The following is a 16730-nucleotide window of genomic DNA, read 5'->3' as shown; positions in this document are numbered from 1 at the left end:
CTTTTAAAGTTCTGTCGTTGCCTCTGCTGTTTTCCAAACTTTGCTCTCTCGGCTGGATTTTGCTCGACGCGATTCCACCGACAGCTTCGATAATTTACCGAATATCGAGGTAGCGAAGTTTGTCCTCAAAGTTTGTCCTTCGATCGCGAGATCAAGAGATACGCAGCCTACTTCTAACTGTACCAGGCACCGCGTCCAACGTCCAACGTTCTTCCAACGACCGCATATTACAACAGTTACGACGCGATTCGCCGGTTGTCGACAAACGAGAAAAGATACGCGGGGTTCGATTTAAGAGCGCAAAGTGCGCATAAGCGCATAATCCAGCTTCTTCGAATCGGCGGAAACGCACCTTCTCGTTTTCTGCCTAAACTCTTCGTTTCGACCCGACTGTCGCGAAAAAGACGCTTCCAGAGCCGTTCCGTCCGCTTCTCGCAAACGCGATACCCTGCAATTCGTCGACGGATACGAACCGTATCGCTGGAAGAGATAAAAGGAAAATATTTCGTACTCGTGGATACCTGGCCGATACAACGCGTTTTATCCATGAACGTTACGGAGCTACAAGAATGCCAGGCGGTTCTAGGTGACGAAGATCTTCTCATTTCCGGCTGTCACGTCGCTTCCGTTCTAACGTATTTCACCCAATTTCCGCGTCGAATCGCCAACGAGCCAATCGCTGTGTCTAATGTCTCCCGTGGAAACCGTACTTCGAATATCACCAGATATCGTCCAGTTTTTCTCTTTCGACCTACGATCGAGCAACGTTCGACGTTTCAAATTTCCCTCGTCGTCTTCTCTCCGAACCGCAAATTCGCTCGAACGTTTCGCCTTGATAAAGTCGTATACGCTGCACCAAGAGAAAGGAGAGAAAGACTTTCGTATCTCCGGATCGTTCCCATCCTCGACAAGGATCCGCATCTGATTTTTCTTGTTAATTCGTTCTTGTTAATTCCCGTCTATAATCGTATACGTACGCTCCGCGTGCGTTCAAAGAACACGAAACCCGACGTTTTTTCCTCGCTAACTTTTTTCACCTTAACGAACACCCGTATACACGCCAGTGTATTTTTATACACCGGAGTAACGACGAAAAATAACCGCCGCTGTAAAAACGTTTGCGACACACGCAGGTATTTTTTAAGAGAAATTCGATGGTATTCGATCGGCTTGCTTTCGTTCGCACGCCGTTGTACCAAGAATTTAATCGCCGTTCGACGAACGCGTGTACCTTGGATGTCCGTGACGTCTGGGACGTCTGTCTGGACTCGGAATGCTCGCGATATTTCGCGTCGAGTATCGTCGTGTGCGAAATACCTCGAGTTCGAAGGCAGATAAAAAAGTCACGCGACGTCGATCGCTTGATTTATCGATCGAGCAGACGGAAAGAACGTTTGCGAATCCGTGGTCGGCCGCCGAAGCGAGGAATTCGCGAATTCGCGAATCACGATGGACACGGCGATAACGACGAAATGCGTCTCTATCGCGCGTTACGATACGTGACAACGTGTAATTACGTGTACGTATAGGTTGCGTTGCGCAACCAACTTGTCGCGATGGGTCGCGCTACGTAAAAGAACGAGACAAGAAGAAGAGGGAGGAGAGGAAAGAAGAAAGGAGACGAGACAGACGAACGTTTGAAATTTGCATAAAAGTAATCAGGATATAGAAACGATCCGACCTTTCCTTTTCTGGCCGAAGGTATCCATCTAGCGACTGCTAAATAGCGCCTAACGAGATTAAAGGAAGGAAAATGAAAAGAGCGAACGGACCTATTTGAAAGCGAACTTTGTCAAACACTGGAAAAAAGGAAGAACGCGAAGAGCGAAAGAGGAGAAAACGCAGGTCCGGCAATTTTCCGATGTAATAACAGGCCCTGGTTGTTCGTGCAAAACGGGCACGATAAAGCCTCGGGATATTGCCTTATTCAACGGCCGTTGAACGGCGACCGAGTATTATAGCTGGAAAGAGGCTTTGTCGCGCTTTGTTGCGCGCCGCCTCTCCTTTTTCCAAACAAAATCGTTCGAACGCGCACGGAAAAATCTGCCTACGACGCAAGACGCAAAGTTTATCGAGTCGTTGCTACGTGCAACCGCGTTCTCGCAGCACCGTGTTGTAACATAGGCAACGAAAATAACGAGAGATTAGAATTCGACAAGGAATCGTTCGATCGAACCGCTACATCGGAACGGTACCTTTTTCCATGGTCCCTAGAGAACGAACCAACGAACGAACGAACGAACGAAGGAAAGAGTAACGACGAGGTAGCCTGGATGATAAAAGAGAGACGAGTCCCGCAGGTCCGTACAGCTATAAAACAATCGATGAAACACATCCGGGGCATGAACACGGCCATTGCTAAAACTTTTAAAACCCACAAAGGAAACATTTAGGACCGTCGGTTAGTGATGAACGAGCTTGCTACCTCCTTGGTCGTTCCCAACACGGTCTTCGATGCGTGCCGCCTTCCAACGTTTCTCTTCCTCTCGATCGACGGTAATCGAAGAAAAGTGGTCGAAGAACGGTATTTCTAACTCAGCCGTGAGAGTCGTAACTTAAACAATAGCAGTCTGATAGTAAATCTAACGGTAACTATACGAACGAATACGTCCAATGGAAAATACGTAGGTTCAACGATCCACGAAAATTTATTTCGTCAATAAGCGTACACATACCGAGCATCGAATAATACGATGCTCGGTGAAATTGCGACCTAGTTAGGCTTTGACCCACTTGGTTACACCGTAATCATCGTCGAGTGCTCTGCACCGATTCGTATTAGAAGTAAACATGTCGCTGCAAGCGTATCTACGCGTAGCGTGTCGTTTGCGCGCGACAGCAGCCTGCTCGCTTCCTCTCCTAAGCTTCCGAGTTATTTCCGTGTTTCTGTAGACGAAGTAGCGGGAGTTCTTTCTCTCTACTCGTTCCTTACCCCCTACGATTTTATCAAAACCTATGGAAACGGTTACCAACAGCGGCCAGTGCAACGCCAGGTAAACTCGTTTCGCTCGATCGGCAGAAGGGGTGTTTAACACGAGCAAAGGTTTCTATAAACTGATCACGGTTATTTTTGATACCAACGATCCAGGTATCGTTGCGCGAGAAAGAAATACGAAAGAGAACGTGCGGGGTAGACGGAACGAGCAGAGAGCAAGAGGATCAAGGCTGTTAGTCGCTGGTGGTAGTCTTATCTGTTTGCATACGTGCAACTGCTGTGCTACACGCAACCGATGCGTCTCGCATCTATAAATAAAGTTATACCCCAAAGAATAAACGAGACGTTACTACTGGTGATACGGCCGCCGCCGAGGTTGTCGCGAGGTCACCGCGTCTCGATAATAAATTACGATCGTAAGCACGCTCATCCCCCTGCCCACGATCTAAAATTACGGCGCGCTAATAAATTCCCCGTAGAAACAAGATACCTTGCACGCCGGTATAGGCCTGAAATTTCAAATTGCTGGAGCAAGTGGCCGAACGTTTCCGAGGCATCTGTTGCGCACGTGAGTTACGATCTAGCCGTAAGGCACCGTCCACCACCACCGTCTTTCCCTCAAACCGAATATGCTTTACATTTTCACGACCCGCCACTTTTCCGCATACATTTACATTCTTATCCCTTACGCGTATATATTTATCCGGCGTCGAGATTCTCCGCCTCCGTTTCTCGCTCAAGATCGCTCGATCGGACCGAACGCTAAAATTTCTATTTTCGACGCAAGTTTAACGTACTTTTGCTAAGAAATCGATCCACCGTACACGCATGTATATTCGATGAACGTTCTCTTTGTTTACAATGACGACAACACGCCGTTTACGCGTCACGTTCGAACAAAGCTGCATTCTAACTTAATTGTTTCGTACTACCGTGTTTAAGCGCATTTTTATATCCGATCTTTAGCGATCGAAGCAACCAGAAATCCTGTAAAAACCTAGAGCAGACTTTAACGTACGCGATTCGTCTTTATCGAATCGTTCGCGTCGCCTCGCAATCTTTCGTTTCGATCGTTCAATCTTCAAATTTTCCAAATTCTTTCAAATCCTCGTTTCATTCGATTTCTCGGAGAAGCGTAAAAACGCGGTAAATCGACGTTACAAAAGATGCAACGGACGGACGAATATATGCTCTGACAAAGGAATAAGGTAAACAAATAAAAAATGCAACAGTAGTAAAATGACTCACTTTCTCGAGACACACCTGACCAATGGCTTTGGGATCGACTTGCACTTCGAGGATGACGGAGTTTGCTTGACTAACGAGACACCACATCTTGTTAAGTTGTATCCAAAGAGGTTCGTACACCCGCACCGTTTCGCTTGGTAAAACTTGTAACACGGTTTCGATGAAACAAACCAACAAACCAACAAACCAAAACGCACGTTCACACAAGTTTCGGCACGTGTGACGACGGCGACGGCGATGACGACGGCGACGGCGAGGATGACGGCGACGACGACGACGACGGCGACGGCGACGGCGACGACGACGACGACGACGACGACGACGGCGACGACGACGACGACGACGACGACGACGACGACGACGACGACGACGACGACGGCGACGACGACGACGGCGACGACGACGACGACGACGACGGCGACGACGACGACGACGGCGACGACGACGACGACGACGACGACGGCGACGATTACAACAATCTCTTCCTCGGACTCGCAGCTGGTCGGCGTCCGGCTTTACTCGTCATCTTCTCAATCATAACAGATTTAAAACGCGTAAACGTGCACAGCTGTCACTGCATCTTTACACACTTCGAACATCGGCAACGTGTTCGCGCTCGTATTACTCGAACGAGTCTCGTTGGTTTCCATTTCTCGGTGCAGAATGGCACACGTACTGACCGCTTCACGTTGCCAGCATTAGTTCACAAAATCGAATCACCTCTCGATGTCTATAGACTGGCGCTAGTGTTGTCAACGGACACTACACACACGCACTACGCGCGCCCAACCAACTGCTGTCTGAGACTACCATCTCCTACGTCCTACGATGAAAGGGGAAGGTTAGGTTTATACAGCTGATTCCACGCTGATTCCCCACTCATCCACCTCTCCTCTCCTCTCTACTCCCACTCGGTATTTTCTTATTCACCTAAATGTCTAACCAATTCTGATAAACGTAAACACAAATATCCAATTACGTCGCAATTGCGTTTTTTATTCAACCCGAGTCTGCGCCCGATATATCGACAAACGCGAAAACTTGGTTCGCGCATATTTTTTAACTTTCGATCTTGCTTTACGACGTACGTACAAATTTCTTTCAAGATGCGAGTCTCGCGATCAAGTATTTTCTTATTCAACCCTTTCTCTTGTTATAATCAGTTATATCTATATCTGATCTATCGTACGATATAAAACATGTACAAATTTCGATAATTGCGCTCGATAAAATCGAGCGTTACAAATACTATAAATGTAAAACATGTTTTACATAATAACTATGCAGATTACATAGTTATGCTTAGAAAATTGAGCGATAACGAAATTTTCGTTTCTACATGAAACTCTATCATTCGGTAGATGATAAAGGAGCTTAAGCACGAGTTACATTTTCATCGCTTTTATTTTCGAACATTAATACTGTACAGATGAATCAGCATACAGAGACAGGGTTTACACATGAGATATAACTTCTTCTTTTTCTCCTATAACTTAACAAATCTTAAATTTTTCAAACAAAACAAATAGTATGTATATGTACATCGTCGTGAGAATCACATCGGTTTAGGAGCTTATCTGTGATTCTTTGGAAGTTGTACGGAATATTCTAACGTGCATTTTGTCCTCGATGTAGCAGAATCATGGAATGACATCTAACGATATACGCTTAACAGCGCACAATATTTTTCCACCACCCTAAGCTTTAACATTTACGCGTCATCCTAATATATCTAGGCCTTGATATATCACAATGACGATAACTTGTTTAATATGTCTATAGCGCTACTGTGACACCACTATTATAATCCTTAAACTTTCCAATACAGTGGTAAAAGCTCAGCATAGGTACGATTACATTTATTGTCGTATAGCAACTGCAGAAAGAGTTCTAGTAATTCGAATATATATCGCCATCTACGATTAAAAGATATATACATTTAGATAGATAGAAGTACAACGTAACGGCAATAGGTACGTTTCAAATTATGATAAAAAGGAAATATTTAATGTACATTTATAGCGTAAGATGCAATATTTATATTTAATCGATACGATTTTTCTCACTTAAATTTCTAAGCGATAATTCTTGTGCAATTCCGGTTTAATGTTGTAGACCAAGCCCAAGATTGTATGCACGACCTGTATAATAAAAAATACAAATACTAAAAATGTTGCGTAAAACATGAAAAATATCGTTACTTCTTCTATATATGTTTTATATTAACTTACGCTCTCTTTATGCATAGATACAGTTTGATTCATTTCTTCTGTTTTTATTTTTGTATCGGCTTCTATACGTGCTGCTACGTCTTCTTTCGAACCCATATGCTATACATAACAGAAATATGTCGTATATAATGTATCAAAGGGTTCTTACTTCTTCGTAGTACGGTATAATATATATTTAATCAAAATGGAACAGAAATTATCCGTGTATCTAAAGTTGGTCACCTTTGCTTCAAATTCACGAAACTGCTTTTCTCGTTCTTGTCTATACTTCTCGATTTCATCTTGAGCCTCTTCCTTCGCTTGCTTCAGTCTACGCGCCTTACCTAAAAACAAAGTCATTTTACAATTCGTACTTTGTTAATCCTAATATTAAGATCTTTATTTAAAAACTAGAAGAACTTTGAAAAGTATTTCTACGAATAACCTGCTATATCGACAAAGGTTAGATAATTTTTATCATAGAATACCAAACAAGCAACAGCTATACGTATTTGTCAAATTTATATTTACATTCGGAGCTACTCGTAATTATTAAATTAATAATTATTTTTAAGCATTTAAAGAGTTATACCAGTTTAAAGTAAGGGACGCAAAAGGATTGATTACAGCGGGTTAGATTTTAAATATATCCGTGTTGAAACATAGCTTATAATGTTCGAATGGAAACTCACGTTTTCTAGCTTCTGCGACTTTCTCTGCTGCTCTTTTCTCGGCTGCCAGAAGCTGTTGAATACCTTGCGTCTGACTGGCCATTTTTGCAACGATCAGAGACGTCTGTGTTCTAAAGGAATCGCAAATCGATCATATGATCATATGACTTTAGAGTTTCCGCTGTTTGCCCCGCCTTAAACCATGGCGTTGTATCGCGGTCGTATATACAGGTCTGACAACTCCCGTGGTGGAGAGCGAGGTTGCCGTAAGGTGTACTATGCGAGTCAACCGCTAGCCGTAGCGCTGCGATCGACTCGTTAAATCATGGCTATTCTATCCACGCCAACTATTCATTTTCTATTTCTTTTCGAATAAATGGAGAGATATAATTATTGGCAACTTTCGGTTCGATAATAGCAAGTAACAAATAATTTATTTCATAAGCAAATAAACTAGAAGAATTACAAGAGAAATTACAAATATTACGAATTCAATAGTACTTTCGAGTTTAAAGAATCATTTACGAAGAAAATATACCTATACGAAGAAAAGAAAGTTCGAAATTAAATTAAAAATTTAAGTAATTAGAATACGATTGGCTGAGATGCCTTTCGGTGGGCAACTCTTATTGGATGATCATTTCACCACCTGATGGTCGATACAAAAAGTGATCGCGCAGCCACAATCTCATTGAAAACGTACCATGGTCGTATACACGATCGTGGGCGGTACGATCCAAGTGACGTTTTGTCAATACCAAATTCGTTACAACTTATTATTACGAATTTTATAATTAACACTATATTACACATAGTATAAATTGATACGTTTAAGAGATGGTAGGTTTATGACAAGTTATATCCTCCTAATTATGTTACTTCGCATACTTTAGAATAACACATCTTTCCTAAGGCACAAGAGGTAGAAGAAACTATGAAACGTATTCAATCGCATAAGGGAGTGGTTGGAACAATCGTAGTTAATGCAGAAGGTATACTGTGTGTTGTGTGTTAATATGGACACCATACATAATTATTATACTAAACTTAACAAAAACTTACTTATCTAGGTATCCCAATTAAATCTACGTTGGATAACACTACGACAGTTCAATACGCAGGATTAATAAGCCAACTGTCAGACAAAGCACGATCTGTAGTAAGAGATTTGGATCCAACCAATGACCTTACTTTTCTCCGCATTCGTAGTAAGAAACATGAAATTATGGTGGCTCCGGATAAAGAATTTATACTTATAGTAATACAGAATCCAGTCGATTGATAACCAGAAGAAATACTAATATGTAAGATATATGCTTTGCTAATTGTTAATGAATTATTTTATATAGCACATTTTATTTTATATAATGCCATCTTTATAATACTAATGTCAAGGACGAGATAATTTTTTATTTATAAATTAATGGTAGAAAATGTGTTTTGTAATGCCATTACCGAGTATTGAAGTTACAAGCACTGCGGAACAATTAGACTTAAACATAATTAAATCACCCATGTAAGCAGAAAATCTTATAATTAAATTATTATTTATTAACATAAGAGATAATATGATTAAAAACATTTGCGTTATGTGATTAACACTTTATGCTGTTGTTTCAAATAAATTTGAGTTACTTGAAAATTTGATAAATTTTTATATTCGCTTAAGAAATAGTTTCACCATTGTATATTCAAGAGTGCTTTTAAGTATATTTTGCATTTTTCTATGTACGTGTACATGTGTGTAAAATTTTAATTAATATCTGATATAAAAAGATTTATAATACATAAATATTTAAGGCATAGAAATTGTTGATTTTATTTATTATAAAAGCGTATAAAATACATAGAGTGTACACATGACAAAAAACTTAACTAAATACTTAATCTAATATTGTTATAATTTCTGAGCTTGTCATTTTATTTTTATATATTTGCGAATTTTAAGTACTTATATATAAAATTCATTATACGATACACACACACACACACATAATTGTAGAGAATACAATAAAAATTGTATGAACGATATACTAGATGTAATATCAAAATTATTTACTCAGATAATTTCTTCAGCTTTGAAATTCATACCAGGTACAAATAGATTTATAAAAATATAAAAAATACGATTGATAAAAATAAATGATTGTTAGTAAGAATGACGTATTTGTACAATTCTTTTGTAATACGTATATAGATTAAATATGAATAAAAATGATCTAGACTCGTGTATTCGCACAATTCTGATGTTTCAAAGAAGGATGAAAAACGCCATAATAAACTGTCATAGCTGTTATACCTAATAAGAACGGTACAATACAAAGAACAATGAGTACATTAAAGTACCAAGAATTTTTAACTTCATCCGATGAAGCGTATATCCAAAATGCAGTTGCTGTTATATTTTCAACAAAACAAATTATATAAAAGAATACATGTTTAAGAAATGTACTACCGTCCACTGTATTCAGATATATGAATACATGTATTACACCAATCACTATAGAAAATAATACAGAATAAATGCGTTCTTTGATTTTCGGAGAACAATGTGGAGCATGATTAGAATTTCTACAAAATTCCAATATACCACGAGAATCAACGATAATCCAAATAGTCATACAAATCCAATGAAAAATACATCCAATGGCCGTGTATAATGGCCACATACTTGCCACAACGCTAAGTGACAATATCCTTGAAACTGAAAGATGTTAACAAATGAAGGTATGAACTTTTTTATATAATGACAATGTACATACCTGTAGTACAAAAATGCCATAAAAATTGAAGAATAGTTCCTGTAATACCGATATTTAGTTTATCTTGTTGAGCCAATCTAATACTACGATGGTAACTAGCCATTGCCCATCCCATACTTCCAAGGGAGCTAACAATACTAGCTACCTGATGAATAACTACAATTAACATGAATATCAATTTTATATTGTTAATTAAAATTACAAAATTAGTGATATAAAAGTATATCTACATTCAAAGTTAATATCACTGTGGTAATGTTTTAACAATATAGTTAACTGTAAAATTTGTTGAGGTGCAGCTTCAAGGAAACATTCAGATACTCTTAATAATGCAACATCTTGATCTTCTCCCAGCATTTTGAGGTAATATCGTCTTTGAGCATTACGATTGCCTTGTTTTTCAAACTTGTACGCATAAAGAGCATATTTCAAGGTTCTGTAATAACGTAATACCGGTGCTAATTGAAATGCTACAAGTACAAGGCAACATAATTTCTTTGTTAACATTGCATGTACACATTTAAATTTGGAAGAATTTGATGTTTCATTTATCTAAAATGAAGATTGATTTGAATTATAAATTTAATTGGCAATGTTACTACTTAATATAACTTGTCACCTTGTCATCTTGTTGTTGCATTCTTCTACTGATTATAACATTTATAAATGAAGGTAAAAGAATAAAAACAGTTGTCCATATAAAGTATGTTATTTTTTTGGCTAATAAATATCTTACAGCAAGATTGATATCAATTGCCACATCCACGATGTGCATAAGGATTGAAGACACAAGGAAAAAGATATCTAAGTAAGTTGTAGTTGGATTTTCTAAAGGAACATCTACATCATCGACATTTAATTCCAATATAGGAAAAATGCCAATAATTTGTCTTGTATGCAAATGTTTACTAGTCTGAGGATCCATATTTAATTATTGTCAAATAATCTCCAGTAACATAATTCAAATTCAAATATTAAGAATTACTGACTGTAATTAGTTTGTCAGTCATGACATATTTTCATGTTAAAAATATAACCTTAGTATACAAATACTTTTGTCCTCGAGCATTCGTTTATTTGTTTCACAGAATTTCTATTAAATGTTACTTTTATCTCACTGATTATCTGCAACACGAAACACGTATTTATCTATTTTGATCAATATGTAAACACAATTTGATACATTATGTTGAACACAATTACATGTAATTTTTTTTAATCAGTTGATACGTCACGAGTTTCCACTTAATTCATACAGTTTAAATCCAATTGATACAAATTTTATAACACTGCCTGAGGTAAACATTCATAAGAGATTTAACAAAATCTAAAAAATGTATTTTACGCCAGACGTTATGAATCATTTTTGGGTGCAATATATACAATATTGCCTCGTAAATTGGCCGCTGGTCCAAATTAAATCTGGTCAGTTAACAAGGTAACATCTGTGCCAGGAATTTTATAAAACGAATGTACAATGAATTGAGAGATATAGTAAGACAGTGATACTCCATTCTGTTCCACAATCAACCCAAAATGCATGCGTACTGCTGAGATCGGTCATGTAATATAGTAGTAATATGTATACAGTTAAAACAGAGAGATATAGTGGGGATAACAACGGCCAAATGGTAAGGTACAATTCCGGTCACTTAGCGAGACAGTATTGTTTACGTTTACGTACTATTTTGTGTTGTCATAGCAACCTATAGAATCTAACAATATGGTCATATGCAGAATTGTGATTTCATGAATTATTGTACATTAGTGAATTATTTTTCTGTAATAAATGAGTACAATAAATACTAAGAGATATCTAGTCACTATAATCATACAATATTTAGTACTATTCTTTGATATTTTTGTTAATTCGTTTGCTACTTTCTCCCGAGCGAATCCAATTAATTTATTAATTCTCTACGTGTACGTGATGCTTTTATCTTTAAAATGATAAATAAGTATACACAATTGAATTGTATTTAATTTTTGTTTTTAAGGGCTCAAGATATTTGTCTTATTATGACTATTACACTTTTACTAGTTAACTTCTTTTCCACTTACATTTTTCAGGTAAATATCACTAAAAGTAGTTAAACTAATATTTTAAATAATATTGCAAAAAATGTATGTTTTTTCATGCAGATAGGATTAATACAATTATTATATACAAAATTTCGTGTAACACTAATATTGTGTATCATATATATGGTATTAAGCATTAGTTTACATACATGGGACATTAAAGTGCACTGGTCATCACCTCTCAAATACTATTGGACTAAAGATTTTCATGTTTTTTACTCATTACATAGAGGAGGTAACATCTTTTCAATCAAGTTTATGTACATAGTATTATTACAATTATTTCATGTTTAGTTGCAGTTTTACACTATTATTTCTATAAAAGGGCATCTCTTAGAATCGCAGATCCAAGATTCTATGAAAGTTCAACGTGGATTCAAAGCCAGTTCAGCCTGTCATAATATTTATGTTACAAAAGAAACTAACAAAAGCTTTTCACCTGTGATAAGCAGAAGAAATGTATAATAGCAAAAAAAGATGTCCTACAATTCTTGTAAATATTTTTACTTTATCTACAACGAAATATAGTTATTGCTAAAACAAAATTTAAGTGGAATAATATTACAATTTCCCTTTACCCTAATTTGAGTTTTTCAAAAATATTTATGTCTGCTATAGTATATCTGCTACAAATGTAATATACAATAGCAATCAATTTTTAAAAGTATTTTTAAGACTAATTCATTTTATATACAGTATAAAAAGTATTAATAAAGTACTTTTTACAATTATTTTGACATTTTACAAAAATAAAATGTAAAATTTTATACATTTTACGAAGCATACATGTATATAACTCATATTATACAATACTATATTACATACATTTAAACACTAAATTATAATTCATAAGTCATTAAACAAATAAACATACAAAATGTACTAATAATATAGATATTACTCATAATATAAAATGTTAAGTTTGTACTACATTAGTATTTCTAAAATATAAATTAATATCACAAGAATATATCTTTTGAAATTCTCATCTATTAATGACAAAGGTAAGAGCTGAAAATGATCAAATGATTTATTAATTCGTTAAGATGATCATTCCCATCATTATTATTATTATTAATAGAAAGAAATTGCAAAGAGAATTGTTATAAAATTTCAGAAAATTTGCAATATAACTTAGCATAACATCTTTAATATACAAAAGTAAATTCATTATAAATTATTTATTAATCACTTCACGCATGCATCTCAATGTTAAGTTAAGTAATAACAGTTTTTCTTTGTAAAAAATACAAAAAATTTAATTTCGTATCTTTATGCAATATTTACAGCATCAAAATTTTATTTTCAATGCTTTATAACATTTAAGAATTTTTATAAAGATTAATACATCGTACCTGTTGCAAATGGAAAACTATTATCTCTTATCAATTTCTATAAATGAGACTTACTTAACTTTTGTTATCTCTCAATTTTTCAATCTTGTATAAAATTGTTTTGATAGCCAAATCTTTTCTAGAATTAATAATGCCCTATTACGGTAGGCTTATTTGCGTAAAAAAAAAAAAACACAGATTTCATTAAATCATAATGACACTCTAATGTTCTCATTCAAAATATTTTTACACTTGAAATACAAGATGGCAATTTCAAAATACGAAGTTTGTCAGACTTTTTTGAAAATAAATGTATTTCCTTTTTGTAAAACGTTTAACAAATATGTCTATAGATCCACCAATTTTAAATTTGACTTTTAGAATATTATAGGATTCTAATAGTTCAATAAAAATAAAAATGAAATATATATCATAATACAAGGCGAGATTGAAAAATTTGAGAAATCGCCGCTAGAAGTTGTCGCTTGTTATTGTTATCGCGATTCTGTAAACTCTTTAATCTACCCTCGTATAAATAAAATTAATTTAAATTAGCGACTTGTAGCTCTGTTTATTATTTCATTTAAATTTTCCTAGGAGCCTCACTTTAAACTTAAATTACGTAGGAATCTATCAACATTATATTTCAGTGAAACTTAATATTTCCTTCATACGGTATGATTACCATGAAGGAAGAGTAACTTATCTATTAAATGAGGCGGTAAGGCCGTTCGCCTAGCGTCGTATAAAACTTGCACTTCTGCCGGAATTCTACAGGGTGGTGCGCAACATGCAGGTACGCAATTGTATTTACAAGCCAATTTGCCTAAATTTGGGCACTTTGCAGAAATTTTTGCCCACCATTGAAGAGGGCAGTAGTCAAGTGGTGCGGTAGATTCAGAATGATATTGTACAAGTTCAAGATCTGCCTTTTCTTCTGCAGGCATTCCACTTTTCATCGAACATAATCCTCCAAGCAAGAATTCCATACCTGAATGCAATTAAAATGTATTTCCTTTTCCAATGATTTTAAAGATTAATGTCATTATATAGGTCGAAACATTTACCTGATACGCGACTTTTCTTAGTCAGAGGCTCTTCTTCAACTTTCATATTTATATTATCTCCAGATTCTTCTTGTATTAGTTTCGTCAACATTTCTTTTATATCAGTCGCTACTGAATTTTTATCTTCTTCAGTAGCATATGGTAATTGCTTAAACCTAATATATCATATAACATTAATTGTGGTTTTCGAAATTTAGATTAGAGAAAAATTATCTGAATAATAATGTATAATTACCTTGGATCCAGGGTAGTTGCAATTTGAAGTAAAAGAGTAACGTTATAATCTGCATATCTGTCGCAAAGCATATCAGATAAAGATTCTTTGAAAGCCTTTGCTTTTTCACTATCGCTTTCTTTTATTTTAAGATGAGAAGATACAAGCTGCCAGAGCAGTGGTTTTAATAAAGATATCAACGGTATCTTTTCCTCGCTAAGCGTCATAATAGTAACTTTAAATGGTTCAAGCACATTTACAAGATCCTCTACGATCTTCCATTGATCATTTGTCAAATCAACTACCTCTTGGTCAATACCTTCCATGCTTTCTAAAATTGACGTTACAATATTACGACGAAGAACCATTTGCTCCAGCATGTTGTACGTCGATGTCCATATAGGTGGATAATCCATTAACATAGCATTTTCATCCAACTACAATTATATCAAATACATTATAAAGCAATAACTTATTATATATTTTATAAATGACATATTTACGATAACATCCTTTTACTTACTTCCAATAATTGTTCCTGCATAGTTAACGCCGCAGACGCAGCCGGATGACTTATAATAGCTCCAATGGCTGCCCTACATTTTGCTAGTATGGTAGCAACTTCTGGGCTTTCAAAACAAGCTTGAGCACACACTTGTAAAGTATAAAGTAAACAAGGAACTAATGTTAATCCTCGATTCGTCAAAGCATTCAACAATTCTGTCCTGGATGTGGCTACTACTACCGCAGTTATCCTTTCTATTTTCAGATCCCAATCAAGCAATAAAGAATCTATCGCATTACCCCACTGAGATTCCTCCCAATCTAAAGGAGCATGAATAGTACTTAACACTTTACATTCTAACACTGGTTCACCAGAGTTTTGATAATATACAGAAACAGTAACAAATCGTTCGTCAGAATTTGATCTCCACTCCTCAATAGTCAAACCTACTTCACTTGTTATACAAGATAGAGTTGTGGCTACTGATTCACGGAAGGTATCATAAATCTTTGGTATTATTTCTTCTTCTAATTTATTTTTACTAGGGATTTCGCAGGGTGAACGCAACGTTGCAACTAGTCTTTGAAAACCACGTCCTTCTACCACTTCTGGCAATTGTAAATCCATAATAATAAATTCTGCTATAGCGTCTGATACAGTCTTCCCATCGATACTCGACTGATTAATAGAATTATCTTCCGGCATAAGAAAAGCCACATTTTGACTATTGCTCCCAATGTTAGAACCACTCTTAATCATAACTCGCAAAGGTTGACCAATTGCTATATCGTCCTCGATGTTGGATAAACTTACATTTGGATCAGTCACGAATTGAATATCCCCATCTATTTGGACAGTACCATCCGCATTGGTAGTGTAAATATGCTGGGCCGAAGTTAAACCTGCCTTTAATAATTTCTTTTGTGCCCTTCTCTCCTTTGTTTCCTGAGAAAGTACTTGTCTGCGTGGCGGATTAGTAGCTTCTAGTTCTAAAAGTTCTTGAGCATGTTTATTTTGTAAATGCATACGCAAATTACTGGTGTTACGATTATATGCAATTTGAGTTTTACATAATATGCAAACGATCTTTACTTTAGTGAGAATATCTCCATCGTCTGTAGCTGGAAATCCGAAAAATTTCCAGTAAATACTTCTCATTGACATAGGTACTACTAATTTTTTATAAGTATAAGTATACTTTTCTTCCATCATTTTGGCTAGTACCATTTGCATTTCACTTTTCGAGTCATCTGTCGTCGCTGATTTTCCGTTGTTAGACAATGTTATCGGTTTACTTTCCATAATTGCACACGAAAATACATAAGTACCGGCACGTCGTATTCTCCACTTATTAAAATATACATAAACAATATTTCTTGCAATAGTAGTATTTCATAGCGTTTCTTCTCGTCAAAATGGAAGATCTCCGTTGCATAATTTAAAATACAACTGTTTATAAAGATGCATAATCCTTTTCACGTATCACCCCTTTAACATGGTTATGAAGGAATAACAAATTTACCGCGAATACTCCGATATCTCAAAGCAGCAGTTTGACGAATTATTTTACAGATATCGAACTTCAATTTCTCGTTTCGAAAAGAACGATGCACGATCGGTTATCGACCACCTCTCGTAACGATGCTATCGACTTTAGTTCATTTGCTCAAAGAAATATCGCTACGTAGACCTCTCAACTAAT

The 16730-nt window shown here is 36.1% G+C and overlaps 6 protein-coding genes across 9 annotated transcripts in view; 2 read left to right on the top strand and 4 right to left on the bottom strand.

Moving 5' to 3' along the window:
- The window catches only part of LOC126868023 (E3 ubiquitin-protein ligase MYLIP), a 39826-nt gene extending 35477 nt beyond the window's left edge, over positions 1-4349 (bottom strand). Inside the window, exon 1 of one of the 2 annotated variants that reach the window (XM_050623165.1) lies at positions 4184-4349. In XM_050623165.1, coding sequence (XP_050479122.1) covers positions 4184-4270 — 87 coding nt within the window. In that variant the 5' untranslated portion in view covers positions 4271-4349. The remainder of the gene's footprint in view (positions 1-4183) is intronic. The other variant, XM_050623166.1, reaches the window with a different exon arrangement.
- A 1219-nt stretch (positions 4350-5568) lies between these two features.
- LOC126868040 (V-type proton ATPase subunit G) lies at positions 5569-7292 on the bottom strand. 2 transcript variants are annotated; one of them, XR_007690512.1, is made up of 5 exons: positions 7086-7292; positions 6637-6737; positions 6415-6513; positions 6198-6324; positions 5569-6099 (listed from the first exon to the last, which is right to left on the bottom strand). XR_007690512.1 is itself a non-coding variant. In XM_050623188.1 (4 exons), exons 1-4 carry the CDS (start codon positions 7165-7167, stop codon positions 6250-6252), a joined length of 357 nt encoding a protein of 118 aa, XP_050479145.1. In that variant the 5' UTR covers positions 7168-7292; the 3' UTR covers positions 5569-6249. The 2 variants fall into 2 exon arrangements, 1 of the variants encoding a protein (XP_050479145.1); XM_050623188.1 differs by having other exon boundaries at positions 5569-6324.
- A 142-nt stretch (positions 7293-7434) lies between these two features.
- On the top strand, positions 7435-9226 carry LOC126868041 (dynein light chain roadblock-type 2). The gene is made up of 3 exons (XM_050623190.1): positions 7435-7904; positions 7978-8056; positions 8135-9226. The coding sequence occupies exons 1-3, from the start codon at positions 7902-7904 to the stop codon at positions 8344-8346; spliced, it is 294 nt and encodes a 97-aa protein (XP_050479147.1). The 5' UTR covers positions 7435-7901; the 3' UTR covers positions 8347-9226.
- LOC126868028 (XK-related protein 6-like) lies at positions 8872-11595 on the bottom strand. Its single transcript, XM_050623173.1, has 5 exons — positions 11030-11595; positions 10446-10951; positions 10057-10378; positions 9827-9982; positions 8872-9768 (listed from the first exon to the last, which is right to left on the bottom strand). Exons 2-5 carry the CDS (start codon positions 10749-10751, stop codon positions 9284-9286), a joined length of 1269 nt encoding a protein of 422 aa, XP_050479130.1. The 5' UTR covers positions 10752-10951; positions 11030-11595; the 3' UTR covers positions 8872-9283.
- Positions 11596-11615: 20 nt separating this feature from the next.
- On the top strand, positions 11616-13253 carry LOC126868036 (transmembrane protein 138). The gene is made up of 4 exons (XM_050623184.1): positions 11616-11749; positions 11824-11896; positions 11969-12143; positions 12203-13253. Exons 1-4 carry the CDS (start codon positions 11616-11618, stop codon positions 12307-12309), a joined length of 489 nt encoding a protein of 162 aa, XP_050479141.1. The 3' UTR covers positions 12310-13253.
- Positions 13053-16704, bottom strand: LOC126868016 (E3 SUMO-protein ligase ZBED1-like). Of its 2 annotated transcripts, XM_050623151.1 has the most exons (5): positions 16253-16701; positions 15047-16149; positions 14545-14960; positions 14310-14464; positions 13057-14233 (listed from the first exon to the last, which is right to left on the bottom strand). In XM_050623151.1, exons 2-5 carry the CDS (start codon positions 16052-16054, stop codon positions 13911-13913), a joined length of 1902 nt encoding a protein of 633 aa, XP_050479108.1. In that variant the 5' UTR covers positions 16055-16149; positions 16253-16701; the 3' UTR covers positions 13057-13910. The 2 variants fall into 2 exon arrangements, with proteins under 2 accessions (XP_050479107.1, XP_050479108.1); XM_050623150.1 differs by having other exon boundaries at positions 13053-14233; positions 15047-16704.
- Between the last annotated feature and the right edge of the window lie 26 nt (positions 16705-16730).

The sequence above is a fragment of the Bombus huntii genome, chromosome 7 (genome assembly GCF_024542735.1).
Source record: "Bombus huntii isolate Logan2020A chromosome 7, iyBomHunt1.1, whole genome shotgun sequence".
NCBI lineage: Eukaryota > Metazoa > Arthropoda > Insecta > Hymenoptera > Apidae > Bombus > Bombus huntii.
This window is presented reverse-complemented; position numbering and strand designations above follow the sequence as displayed.

What these genes read in the sequence shown, in the direction of transcription:
- LOC126868016 (XM_050623150.1), bottom strand. Translation starts at nt 16,330, where the DNA reads ATGGAAAGTAAACCGATAACATTGTCTAACAACGGAAAATCAGCGACG. An exon ending in TGCAGGAACAATTATTGGAA is followed by an intron (nt 14,961 to 15,046) that starts GTAAGTAAAAGG and finishes ATATAATTGTAG; the next exon opens with TTGGATGAAAATGCTATGTT. An exon ending in GCAACTACCCTGGATCCAAG is followed by an intron (nt 14,465 to 14,544) that starts GTAATTATACAT and finishes ATGATATATTAG; the next exon opens with GTTTAAGCAATTACCATATG.
- LOC126868041 (XM_050623190.1), top strand. An exon ending in AATCGTAGTTAATGCAGAAG is followed by an intron (nt 8,057 to 8,134) that starts GTATACTGTGTG and finishes TTACTTATCTAG; the next exon opens with GTATCCCAATTAAATCTACG.
- LOC126868036 (XM_050623184.1), top strand. Translation starts at nt 11,616, where the DNA reads ATGAGTACAATAAATACTAAGAGATATCTAGTCACTATAATCATACAA. An exon ending in TTTCCACTTACATTTTTCAG is followed by an intron (nt 11,897 to 11,968) that starts GTAAATATCACT and finishes TTTTTCATGCAG; the next exon opens with ATAGGATTAATACAATTATT. An exon ending in TTACTCATTACATAGAGGAG is followed by an intron (nt 12,144 to 12,202) that starts GTAACATCTTTT and finishes TTTCATGTTTAG; the next exon opens with TTGCAGTTTTACACTATTAT.
- LOC126868028 (XM_050623173.1), bottom strand. Translation starts at nt 10,751, where the DNA reads ATGGATCCTCAGACTAGTAAACATTTGCATACAAGACAAATTATTGGC. An exon ending in CAGTGATATTAACTTTGAAT is followed by an intron (nt 9,983 to 10,056) that starts GTAGATATACTT and finishes TGTTAATTGTAG; the next exon opens with TTATTCATCAGGTAGCTAGT. An exon ending in ATGGCATTTTTGTACTACAG is followed by an intron (nt 9,769 to 9,826) that starts GTATGTACATTG and finishes AACATCTTTCAG; the next exon opens with TTTCAAGGATATTGTCACTT.
- LOC126868040 (XM_050623188.1), bottom strand. Translation starts at nt 7,167, where the DNA reads ATGGCCAGTCAGACGCAAGGTATTCAACAGCTTCTGGCAGCCGAGAAA. An exon ending in AGTCGCAGAAGCTAGAAAAC is followed by an intron (nt 6,738 to 7,085) that starts GTGAGTTTCCAT and finishes CTTTGTTTTTAG; the next exon opens with GTAAGGCGCGTAGACTGAAG. An exon ending in TATCTATGCATAAAGAGAGC is followed by an intron (nt 6,325 to 6,414) that starts GTAAGTTAATAT and finishes TTTATTATACAG; the next exon opens with GTCGTGCATACAATCTTGGG.